Consider the following 12,365-nt stretch of genomic DNA (forward strand, 5'->3'; position numbering starts at 1 on the left):
TTCGACTGTTTTTTTTAGTAAAGGGATCAATGAACTACCTATGAGATGGCAAAAGAGCATAGAAAACAATGGTTTATACTTTGATTAATTAAATATATTATATATAAAAAATCGACTTCTTGTTCCTCCCATACAAAACGCAAATTTCATATGTAAGGACCTAATATTTTATACATGGTAAGTAAAGCCTGTTAATTTCTTCAACTGCTGTAAATTTGTACTCAATAGTAACTTATCTACATATAAAATATTATCAGTTCTATCAAAGTTAGTCACAGTTGTTGTTTTTAAATGCAATCTAAAATGTTTAAACCATATGGCCCTTGTTAGATTTTCCATGCGTGGGCGTATCACAACGCCCCCTTTTCAAATTATAATTTTAACTAGTAATCAAATAACAGTGTTCTTTTATTGTTCATAAGGATTGCCCGCATTCATGGACAATGACATACTTTTTATTAAAGTTACTATTATTAATTATTTGTATTGTGCGTTCAAAGAGTGACATTTATAAAAATCGACCTAAAATTAAAACATCCGATGGTGATTTAATAATTGAATCTTCCTACAATAAAAATATATATATAAAACCAAATGGACCAAAATCTAGTATTTTTGTCGGAAACATTAATTTAATGGACATTAATATTACCAAGAAAGAAGAAATTTGGAAGCCAACCCTCGATGACAGCGATAGTGACCGAGGTAATAAAATTGGAGATCTCAATGACATTATTGGAAGAATTGAACGCTTGGAAAGCTTTAGTACAACATTGCCTTTAACTATTTCTTTAAATGTCACATACCTCACACGACAAATTAATACATTAAGAAGCAGGATACGCAATATTCAGAGTTTAATTAATAGGAAAGGAAAGGATGAATGTCAGTCACATCCCTGTGAGAATGGCGGGACGTGTTTAAACCTTGTCAATGGATATTATTGCTTATGCCCGCCCAATTGGAAAGGAGTTAATTGTGATGAAGATGTCAATGAATGTAGAAATTATGCTGGCACAGATTTAGGATGCCAAAATGGTGCTACATGTATTAACAGGCCTGGTTCCTACGAGTGTATCTGTAAGCCCGGATGGTTTGGCCTACACTGTACCAGAAAAGAGAGAAATTGTACTGGCAATGACTTTGAAATTTGCGGGCATGGCACCTGTTTACAAGTTACCACCGGTGTTGGAATTAAGTGCCTCTGTAATCAGGGATGGACAACAAATGACACAAGTATCGCATGTCTCACTGACGTCAATGAATGTTTATCATCTCAAGGTCCTCGGTGTTCCGTAAACCCACCCGTCGATTGTATTAACCTACCTGGTTCATTTGTTTGTGGCTCTTGTCCTGTCGGCTATGAAGGAGATGGTTACGTTTGTCATGATGTCGATGAATGTCTCACTTTGCCGAATGGTGGATGCAGTTTGAGTCCGAGAGTATCTTGTCACAACACGATAGGTTCTCGACTCTGTGGGCCCTGTCCACCAGGATTTGAAGGTGACGGAGTTACCTGCACATGGAGAGGTTCGTGTAGCATTAACAGTGGTGGCTGCCATCCTTCCGCTCAATGTATTGAAACCCCTGGCTATGGAGGACAAATAGTGCAATGTGTTTGCCCACGGGGCATGTCAGGAGATGGAATTGGTAGTAACGGATGCTTTGTAGCTTCAAATAAACTAAGTAACGGTACAGGATGCGAAAACTACCCTTGTGGGGCATACGGCGTGTGTCATCAACACCGTTTCGGATACACCTGTATATGTGATGAAGGATATGGCGGTGTTCACTGTGAAATTCAAGCTAGTATATGTTCAAACAACCCCTGTTTAAATGGCGGAACGTGTAGAAGCGATGGACGATCAGCACAGCGATTTCGATGTGAATGTACAGCTATGTTTACGGGCGAATTGTGTCAACTTCGAGTAGAAACATGTGGTGGTGTGCTCGACGCGGAAGAAGGTAGTATAATTTATCCTCCAACTAACACAACATATAGACCCAATGTACGGTGCGCATGGGTAATACACACATCCCCAGATAAAGTTATTAATGTGACCTTTAGTAAATTCCATTTAGAACATCATGCCGAATGTTATTATGATTTTGTTCAAATTCATGACGGAAGAAGTTCTGCCAGCCAGCTAGTAGGTAGGTTTTGTGGTACTGATTTGCCAAAAGGAGGAAACATTATATCTAGTCACAATAATTTATACTTTTGGTTTCGTTCCGATCAAACAATATCGGGAGAGGGTTTTTCTTTACATTGGAACAGTATAAGTCCCATTTGTGGAGGTGTTATCGATGCTACTCAGCATGGCCGGGTTAATTCACCAGGTTCACCTGGTCCATATCCCCCTAATCGTGATTGCTATTGGCGCTTAAGTACAAATTTAGGTAAGAGAATACAATTACATTTCTTCCAGTTGGATTTGGAAACACACCCAAATTGTAGTTTTGATTATCTAGCAATATACGATGGATTACACGAAAGCGATCCATTGCTGAATAGATACTGTAATTCCTCTCAACCGGCACCAGTGCAATCGTCGAGTCCCGAAATTCTTATTCATTTTCATTCTGATGCCTATGGGTCCGGAAAAGGCTTTCAAATCACGTATGCCCCAGTGGAAGGTGTGCCTGGTTGCGGTGGCTTTTATACTGCTGACAAAGGTGAAATAACTTCCCCAAGTTACAATAATAAATATCTTAATAATCTTATATGCGATTACAAAATACAAACTAGCCCCGAAACAAAAGTACGGCTCACATTTCGGTCTTTCAATTTAGAGAGGTCGTTTAGATGTAGATTTGATTATATCGTAATTTATGACGGACCCAATGAGGATTCTAAACAGGTAGGCAAGTTTTGTGGCAATTCGATTCCAAAGACGTACACGTCGTCTTCCAATAATTTATTTATCAGATTTAAATCAGACCAAAGCATATCTTCAGGTGGGTTTACAGTTGCATACGAATCTATTTGCCATAAAACAATAATGGGTGATAGTGGAATTATAAAATCACCGGGCTATCCTTTCAAATATCCCAAAAATACAGTCTGTGAATATGTCATAGGTACATCTCCAGGAAAAGTTATACAGCTGTCATTTCAAGATTTCGATATTGAAGATAATCGATATTATAATTGTCAATATGACTATGTAGAGGTCCGTGATGGGCCATCATCTAATTCATCACTACTTGGTAAATATTGTGGTGGTTCAGATCACGTCCCACCCATACAAACGTCTTCTTTTAATTATTTGTTTATCGGGTTCCATTCTGACATGAGTATATCGGGGACAGGATTTTTTGCGAATTACACGACTTTAGATATAGAGTGCGGAGGTATTTATAGCGAAACAACGGGACTTATAAACTATCCGGGTTCCGATAAGGTGTATTATAACCAAGATCAGTCGTGTACGTGGCTTTTGATTGCGCCCGAAGCAATGCACATTAAATTGACATGGAATAGATTCGATACTGAGGCACAGTTCACTTGTGAAAATGACTTTCTAGAACTGATTGAAATTGATGATGATTATATCAATGGGACAAGTTTAGGTAAATATTGCGGTAAATCTCTCCCACCAGCTTTAACTACCACATCAAACAAACTGATGATAAAGTTTCAATCGGATAACAGCGTCAATGGTCTCGGATTTTCTCTTTCATATACCTTTTTAGATGAAAAATCACACTGTGGCGGCGTTTATATTAAGACGAGCGGTTATATATATTCACCGGGGTGGCCGGACACATATGAACCCAACAAAGATTGTACTTGGACAATTTCTGTGCCTGAAGGCCAACAAATTGCGTTGAAGATTAAAGATTTCGATTTAGAAATGCCTATTAGAGAAAAATGTGATTTAGGTGATTATTTGTTGATTAGAGACGGCTCATCTGATAGCGCACCTTTGCTTGCCAAATTATGTGGGTCTTTTAAAACGAAACGCATCGTCTCCACAGCTCACAATCTTTACATTCACTTCCATTCCGATTTCTATTTATCGGGCAAAGGATTTAGTATAGAATGGGATGGAGCACTAAGGGGCTGTGGCGGTACATTAACAAGCGTCGCCGGATCGATATCCTCGCCTAATTATCCGCAAAATTATAACGACGATGCGGAATGTTTCTATAAAATTGTTACTAGTAGCGGGTCGCGTATACGAATTATATTTGCAGACTTGGACTTAGAACATACATTGAACTGTAGAGACGACTATCTAGAAATATATGACGGACGCGATGTCTATGCCCCTAGTTTAGGGAGGTTTTGTGATAATAATAATAATCAGACCAATATTGAAACTAAAAGTAACTATGCATTCATAAAGTTCAGATCAGATATATTTTTGAATGGTAAAGGATTTTTGCTTAATTATGAAACAATTTGTAATACAAATATAAGCGGAAGCTACGGCGTTATAGAAAGTCCTGGATATCCTAACAATTATCCTCTTAATTTGAATTGTCTTTGGAACATCACAGTTGGATTAGGCAATAGAATAAATATAACCTTCACCCATTTTAACATATTTTCTTTTCAATATAGACCCCAACCAAGAGGAATTCATCCTTGGTCCAGATATCAGACGCCTTGGGGCGTACGTAATCGTTCTTTTAATTTTTCTCCCTTCTTTCCCCAAGGAGGTCCACAATGCGAATCATATTTACAATTTAAGGAGTTAACCGAAGCAAATTTTTCGGTCAAGCACTGCGGTACCTCTCTGCCAGTTCCAATTTCAACGAAAAGTAATTCTATGCAAATTAGTTTTGTCAGTGGCTATTTCAACGCTGCTGATGGATTTAGGCTGGAATGGGTAAAAGTTGGATGTGGCGCATATCTGAAAAAACAGCGTGGTGATATTGAACTACCTAAGAATATAAAATATTCTAACAACGGTCTCGAATGTGAATGGGTGATAGAAACGCAACCAGGTAGCCGGGTGACTGTTATATTAAACAATGTATTTGTCGAGGAGACTAAGAACTGTACAGTCGATTCCATCGAATTTTATAATGGACAAAGCAGTTCATCCCATTTGATAAGTAAAATATGTCACCGGGGGTCTCACACGATCCAATCAAGCAGTAACTATATGTTTGTAAAGTTTGTGAAAAAGTCTTCGTTACGAGACGTCTACTTTTCAGCTTATTATGATTCAGATACGTCTGGGTGCGGAGGCCGCATAACGTCTCGCACCGGTGTTATAACGTCCGAAAACTATCCGAGAAACTACAATGATAATATGGATTGCTTATGGTACATAACCGTACCGGATAATCATAGAATAGAATTGAATTTTCTGGATCTTGATCTTTACTCGATCGACGACGACGATGAAAGTTGTGGTGACTCCATTAAGATATATGAAAATTCGTATATTGCTAATACAAATTATACTCACCTTATATGCCCCAAATCAAACGTGTCTCAAATAATTTCCAACACATCTTATATGGTACTACAATTTACTACGGACACATTTGGCTCGGCGAAAGGTTTTAAAGCGAACTTTTCTGCCACCTGTGGCGCTGTTATAGAAGCAAAATACGACGGAGTTATAACCAATGATCCATTTGTTAGCCAAAACCTCCATAATTGTACTTGGGTCATCTTATCACACGATTTAGGAGAAAAAATAAAACTTACCGTTGAACACATGTCAATACCGCGTAGTATTGAATTAGTTTCTAACAGAGAATGCCCTTCGTCATTTTTTAAAATTTTTGACGGTAACGACATTAATTCTCCAGTCATTGGGGAATATTGTGGTTATAAGGCACCCAGTACAATTGTCAGTCACGGCAGCGCACTAACAATTATGCATGGAACATATGGTGACACTTTGAGCGGTTCTTTTACAGCGCACTATTCGACATTATCAAGCGCCTGTGGAGGCACAATATCATCTGAAGAAGGTTCATTCGCTTCGCCAAATTATCCGCTCTCTTATCCTCTCGGAACCGATTGTGAATGGACATTACGAGCATCTCCCGGAAACAGTATGTATATAACGTTTGAAGCTTTCAATATTGTTTACTCTGATCGCTGCAATGAAGATTACTTAGAAATACGAGAAAATAATGGTGGCGGTCGGTTGTTGGGAGCTTATTGTGGTGAAACTGTACCGGTGAATACGACGACTGGGTCAGTAATTTACATAAAATTTCATAGTGGTTATCAAAATTCCGGTACAGGATTCTTAGCTCATTTTGGAATTCTGCACCAAAATGAGATAACTGAGAAAACCCAAGGAGAAATATCGTCTCCGCTTTATCCTCACACCTACAACAGAGAAGGAGAATTTTCATGGCGCATCATTGGTAAACTGACCAGTAGTATTACTTTAAATATAGATGAATTAGTAATTCCAAAGCGAGGGGAAATTTGTGATAGTAAACTAATTATTTACGATGGTTATGACGAAGAAGCACCAATACTGGATACGGTTTGTGGCATAATAAGAAATGAGGAGAAAATATTGAATGCTAGAAGTTCCCTCGTATATATTCGATTTGTTGTAACTGAACCAGGAATTGATAGCGTATTTAATTTAAAGTGGTCGCAAACTCAATCATATTTAACAGAAAGTGGAACGTTGAGAAGATGTGGTTATAATGAAAGCAAAGTCATAGCCGCAGGGGCAGTGGTTAGTTTCCATTCACCCAACTATCCGGAAGAATACGGTGAAAATTTACTCTGTGAATGGGTGTTTGAAGCAACTGTAGGTCGCCATTTGCAATTAAACTTTAATGATTTTAAATTAGAAGAAACTTCTGCTTGCTATGCTGACCATGTATCAATATATTCGCGAAACTTGAAGGAAGATTGGAAATTAGTAAAAGAAAATCTTTGTTTATTGGAAAATGTAAAGCAAGGATTTGAAATATCACAGTTACTTAAAGTAACATTACAAACAGATACTTCCTATGCTGAGAAGGGATTTTCCGCTAGTGTAAAATCAAAATGCGGTGGAGTTATTTCTAAGGAGTCTGGTACGATTGAATTCTCATGGGACGAACGTGATTTTAGAAATAACATCCGTTGCAATTGGACGATAAAAGTTCGACCTGGCCGCACAGTTAAAATAAATTTTGAGCATTTCAATATAACAAATGATAACGAGTGTAATCAGTATGTTATGATTCGAAATGGTGAGGGCTTCGAGTCACCTATATTAGGGACGGGTAAATTTTGTGGATATTCACATGAAGTTAGAGAGAGCCTTATATCGTCAGGCAATGCCATTTACGTAAGTTATGTTAACAATCATCACCACATCTCTTCTGATGTAACGACATTCGAAACTTTCAAGTTGCGTTTTGAAGAGAAAAACATAGAATGCGGGTCTACTTCGTCTATCGATAGTGACCATAAATGGGAAGTGATATCTTCTCCTAATTATCCATCAGTACCAATGCCCTATTCAGAATGTGTATGGGTGTTTACAGGACCACCTGGAGAAAAATTGAGAATAGACTTTATTGATAGATTTGACATTGATGGTAGAGACGATTGTAAAGATGAGTCAATCGAAGTACACGATGGCGCCTCAGCGTTGGCTCCTACTATCGGGGTATACTGTGGAACTAAGCCAGGTACAGTCAGAACAAGCAGTAATGCCCTCTACATAAAATATTCCACGATGTTGTCTGAGCCAAGAAATGGTTTCAAAGCGAATATTTCTGCTGATGTGTGCGGTGGTACTATTATAGCTGAATCCGGAGAAATTACATCGCCGGGATATCCTCATATGCTTGTCATGCCTACAGGATCTTTATGTAAATGGCGTATTATATCTCCTTTAAAAAATGTAATTAAGTTTTACATGGTAGATTTTGATATACCAGAAACAAGGCACGATTGTCAAATAAATGTAACAGTCACGGAATCGCTACCGATGAACAGAACCGCTTCAACTCTAATGGAGTTTTGTAGTGATACTCCTCCAGTATCAAACACTGTGACAGAAACGAGTACTAATGAAGCGTCTATAACATTTTTTCTGGCAGATCCTAGTTCATATACTCAAATATCTGATTATAAAGGTTTCAAAATGACATTTAATTCATCGAGACCGTCATGTGGTGGGAAATTAACGCAGTCTGAAGGCTATTTGACAACACCCGGTTATCCTCGCAGTACTTCATTGCGTTATTGCCAGTGGTTTATAGTGGTACCGGACGCGACAAGACGAGTCAAACTAGAATTAATTGATTATAACGAGAATGAAAGAATAGGTATTTACAATGACGCTACATTCGAATCTGTTATAGATATATATAGCGGAAAGAATATAAGCGGAAAACCTTTGATTTATGAATCTTCAGGTAATACTATTGCAGTATATCTACTTATGAAAATGTCTTCCTCCCAAAGGTATCCACAAAGATTTAAAGCTAGGTTTACTTCGGATGAACCTTCTTTATGCGGTGTTAGTCTTCAGGGTACAAGTGGTAAAATTACTGCTCCTGATTTACAGCGCTCTTACGTCTGCAAGTGGACGTATAATTTCGCGGATACCTACAAACTTAACAATTACTCTGATTACAATACTATGTTTATAAGAATTACTAACACTTTTTCCCGAGACTCGAAATGTTATTATTCCCATTCGAGGCTTGTGATTGATGTTCCAATTGAAAATACAGGCCAGAACTTCATTCGAACTGTATGTGGAAATCAAACCGATATTTCCTATAGAATCCCGTTTACATCATTGACACTAAGGGCTATTCAACTTAATCTTCAACCTATTTTGTTTAATGTTGAATGGAAACTTCAGCCATGTGGAGGAGTTGTTCATCTCTCACAAGAACCCAGAAATATTTTGAATATACCAAAATCATTCAAGGATACTTTAGATTGCGGATGGATAGTAATCGCTCCTCCTGGAGTTAGAATAGAAACAAGTATTGAAGGAATCTTTAACCGCGATTGTTCAGATGAATTTTTATCCGTTCATCATGGTTTAACACAATCTCTCTCTGTTTTAGAGTATTGTAAAAATAAAGTACCCGAAAAATCTATTGTTACCTCTTTTATGCACACATACATTCAGTATCATTCTAAAGCTCAACAATCTACTAATTTAAGACTGGTTATGAAAGTTGCTAGCAGCCAATGTGGCGGCTATTTAGATGGGTATGAAAGAATATTTTCCTCACCTCACTACCCAAATCATTATGATGAAAATATCGAATGTACTTGGGTAATACAAGCATCTACAGGTTATAGAGTTTCACTTTCATTTTTCCAACGATTTGTTGTAGAAGATACCGTGAATTGCACAAAAGATGCGGTTATTATATATGACTGGGTAAATGGATCATACCAGGAATTAGCTAAACTGTGCGGGAGAGAAATTCCACCTATATATAATTCAACTTCAACTCGGATGAAAGTCGTATTTCGTACTGATTCTAATATTAATCTTGATGGTTTTATAGCAGAGTGGACTGAAATTTGTGGCGGTATATTCACAGCTACGAATACAGATCAATTTATTTACAGTCCTGGATATGGAAGTGGTTATGGTCCGTTACTAGATTGTTCATATGAAATTCTTGCTCCAACAAATAATAAGTTAATCGTGAAGTTTCAAGACTTCTCCCTAGAAGGCATCTACCCAGAATGCAAATTTGACAATCTTACCATAAATGGAAAGCGTGAATACGAATTACTAATAAATATATTTTGTGGTAAGCATATCCCACCAATTTTAGAGAACTATGAGAAAATCATGATAAATTTCAAAACAGATAGAATTGGTCAAGATAAAGGCTTTAAACTGTCCTATTCGTTGTATAAGTGTGGTGGAAAAATCACTGAACCTTCACAAATTAGTACTGGATCTGCTGAAGAATACTTTAACGGACTTAATTGTACTTGGACAATTGAGGCCCCTTCAGATAAAGTTGTCATAGTTAACTTTGCATATATTGACATAGAACCACATTATTCCTGTTCCAATGACTATATAGCTGTATTTGATGGATCTCAAATCGAAAATGATCATCGATTAGCTTTGTTATGCGGAAAAATTAATTCTTCTACTGTAATAAAGAGTAATAGTAGTAGGGCAGTTCTACAATTTGTATCTGATGATTTTTTGAACTACAAAGGTTTTCAGGCCCAAATTAGTTTCAGCTTCGGTGAAGCCGTTGGATGTGGAGGTGTTATCAGTTTATTTACTCAAACTCAATACTCTTTAAAATCCCCACGGATAGGTAATTCATTTGTGTACGAAAACTACTTAGATTGTCATTGGTTTGTAAAAGCCCCAGAAGATCATGTTATTAAAGTTGAATTTATAGCTTTTCATGTATCACCATGCGGTGATGTGAATCAAACTGCGATAGGTATTAGAAAATGCAGCTGTGACTTCGTTGAAATACGGGATGGGCTCAATCCAGATAGTCTTTTGATTGACAAGTTTTGTGGGCACACTTTGCCACCCGCGATAGTATCATCAACTAATGTTCTAAGTATCAGATTGTCAACTGATGGTGAAATAGTAAGTTCTGGCTTTGAAATAAGTTTGAGTTTACAGCGTTCCAGATGTTTTCCAACTGAAATAACGATAGATTTTAATGTTAAAAAAATTCAATCGCCTGGATTTGCAAGTGGTTCTGTGCCGCGGGGATTACATTGTAAATACTTTTTGAAGGAATCTAGGCTTTTTGAAACAATACATTTACGAGTAAATTATCTTGACTTAGAACCAGGTACAAGAAATCATTGTATAAACGACAAGCTTGTTATAGCAAGTGTTCCTCAAACACATAATCTCACCATAGGAAAAAATTTTGTATTGAATAAAAATAGCGACAATTTCTTTTTATATTCATCATTTTATGATTCCCTTTTAATGTTTCCCGAACACTTTGTTTTGTGTGGATCAAATAAGTCATTCGATTTTTATTTACGCGGCAATATTAATATCAATCTGATAACTTCTGCTGAGACTTCTTTAACTCACAAAGGTGTAGAATTGGAGGTGGCATACGTTGGACACTGTGGAGGAAAAGTAAATTATACAGAGCCTTATGGACAGATAGTTAACAGTTTTTATGAAGATCACAATGACAATCTAGTTAGTTGCTCTTCATTAATAACTGCTCCGGAAAATTACACAATATCGATATATATAAATGAACTATATCCTAGCTATTTCCATGATACAGCTTATTTTGAAATTCTTGACGGTGATAAATTGTCATCACCAAGTTTATGTAGGGTCGAATCAACGTTTAATATGCAATCAATAAGTTCGACAGGAAGATATTTGCTGTTGCATACTATGATGAAAGGCACCGAGCAAATAAATTATAATATCAATTATGTTACAACAGACAAAGGACGGGGATGTGGCGGGAAACTCGTAAATGAATTGGGTAGAATAACAAGTCCTATGTATCCAGAGGTTTATAGGAAGAGGTCGACTTGTGAATGGGAGCTTGAGACGCCGATTGGCACTCGGCTCCGACTGCACTTTAGTGAATTTGATTTAGGTGTACTATGTGATCAGAATTACGTTAGTTTGGTTGATAGAAATGGCAACTTCGTTTCTTCATTTTGTTATCAAACGCCGGCTGACTATACTAGCGACGACAATTACGTTAAAGTTGTTTATACCACTACAATGAGCAATGGTGGGACTGGCTGGATAGCAGATTTTGTAGGTATTCTTGATTTGCAACAATGAGTATACGAGTAGAGCGTACACTCCATGTATGTGTACTTAAAATATAATGTTTAATAAGTAAATATCGAAAATGTAATTTGGATCATGTTACCAGTAGTTGTAAATATTTGTAACGATTAAGTTTATGGAATTTCCTACAGAAATATATATACAAAGGTTAAATATTGTATTGTAACAACAAATAGTATAACATAAAATAAATAATATATATATTGTAATCACATGTAACTAAAATTATGAATGAAATATATCAATTGCTTTTTTATTTGTCGAAGTGTTTCATTTATCACTTGGGAAAATATGGGTCAACAACAACAAATCGACAGTTTATACGTACAAAGAGACATGTCAAAAATTGAGAGAGATAATTTTTATGAATTATAAGATATTTGAAGTTTATTATTCTTGCAAAGTCCACTAATTACTTTAGTTATAACTTTGTTAACATAAGTGTTTTATATTACTTTGTTTTCTTAGTTTTTAATAATTACTTCCTTTTATAATTAATTATTAGATTCAAACTTTCATTCATAATCTAATTAATATACAGATTTTACAATACAACGAATATATCTATATACGTATACATTTTTAACTTCGTAACATAATTACCGGCGTATTGAATTTTAAAATTAT

General features: G+C 36.5%; 1 protein-coding gene across 1 annotated transcript; it reads left to right on the top strand.

Moving 5' to 3' along the window:
• Positions 1-422: 422 nt before the first annotated feature.
• LOC123689387 (cubilin-like) lies at positions 423-11,948 on the top strand. The gene has a single exon (XM_045629161.1). It carries the CDS (start codon positions 444-446, stop codon positions 11,727-11,729), a length of 11,286 nt encoding a protein of 3,761 aa, XP_045485117.1. The 5' UTR covers positions 423-443; the 3' UTR covers positions 11,730-11,948.
• The last annotated feature ends 417 nt before the right edge of the window (positions 11,949-12,365 follow it).

Source organism: Pieris rapae, chromosome 8, assembly GCF_905147795.1.
Source record: "Pieris rapae chromosome 8, ilPieRapa1.1, whole genome shotgun sequence".
NCBI lineage: Eukaryota > Metazoa > Arthropoda > Insecta > Lepidoptera > Pieridae > Pieris > Pieris rapae.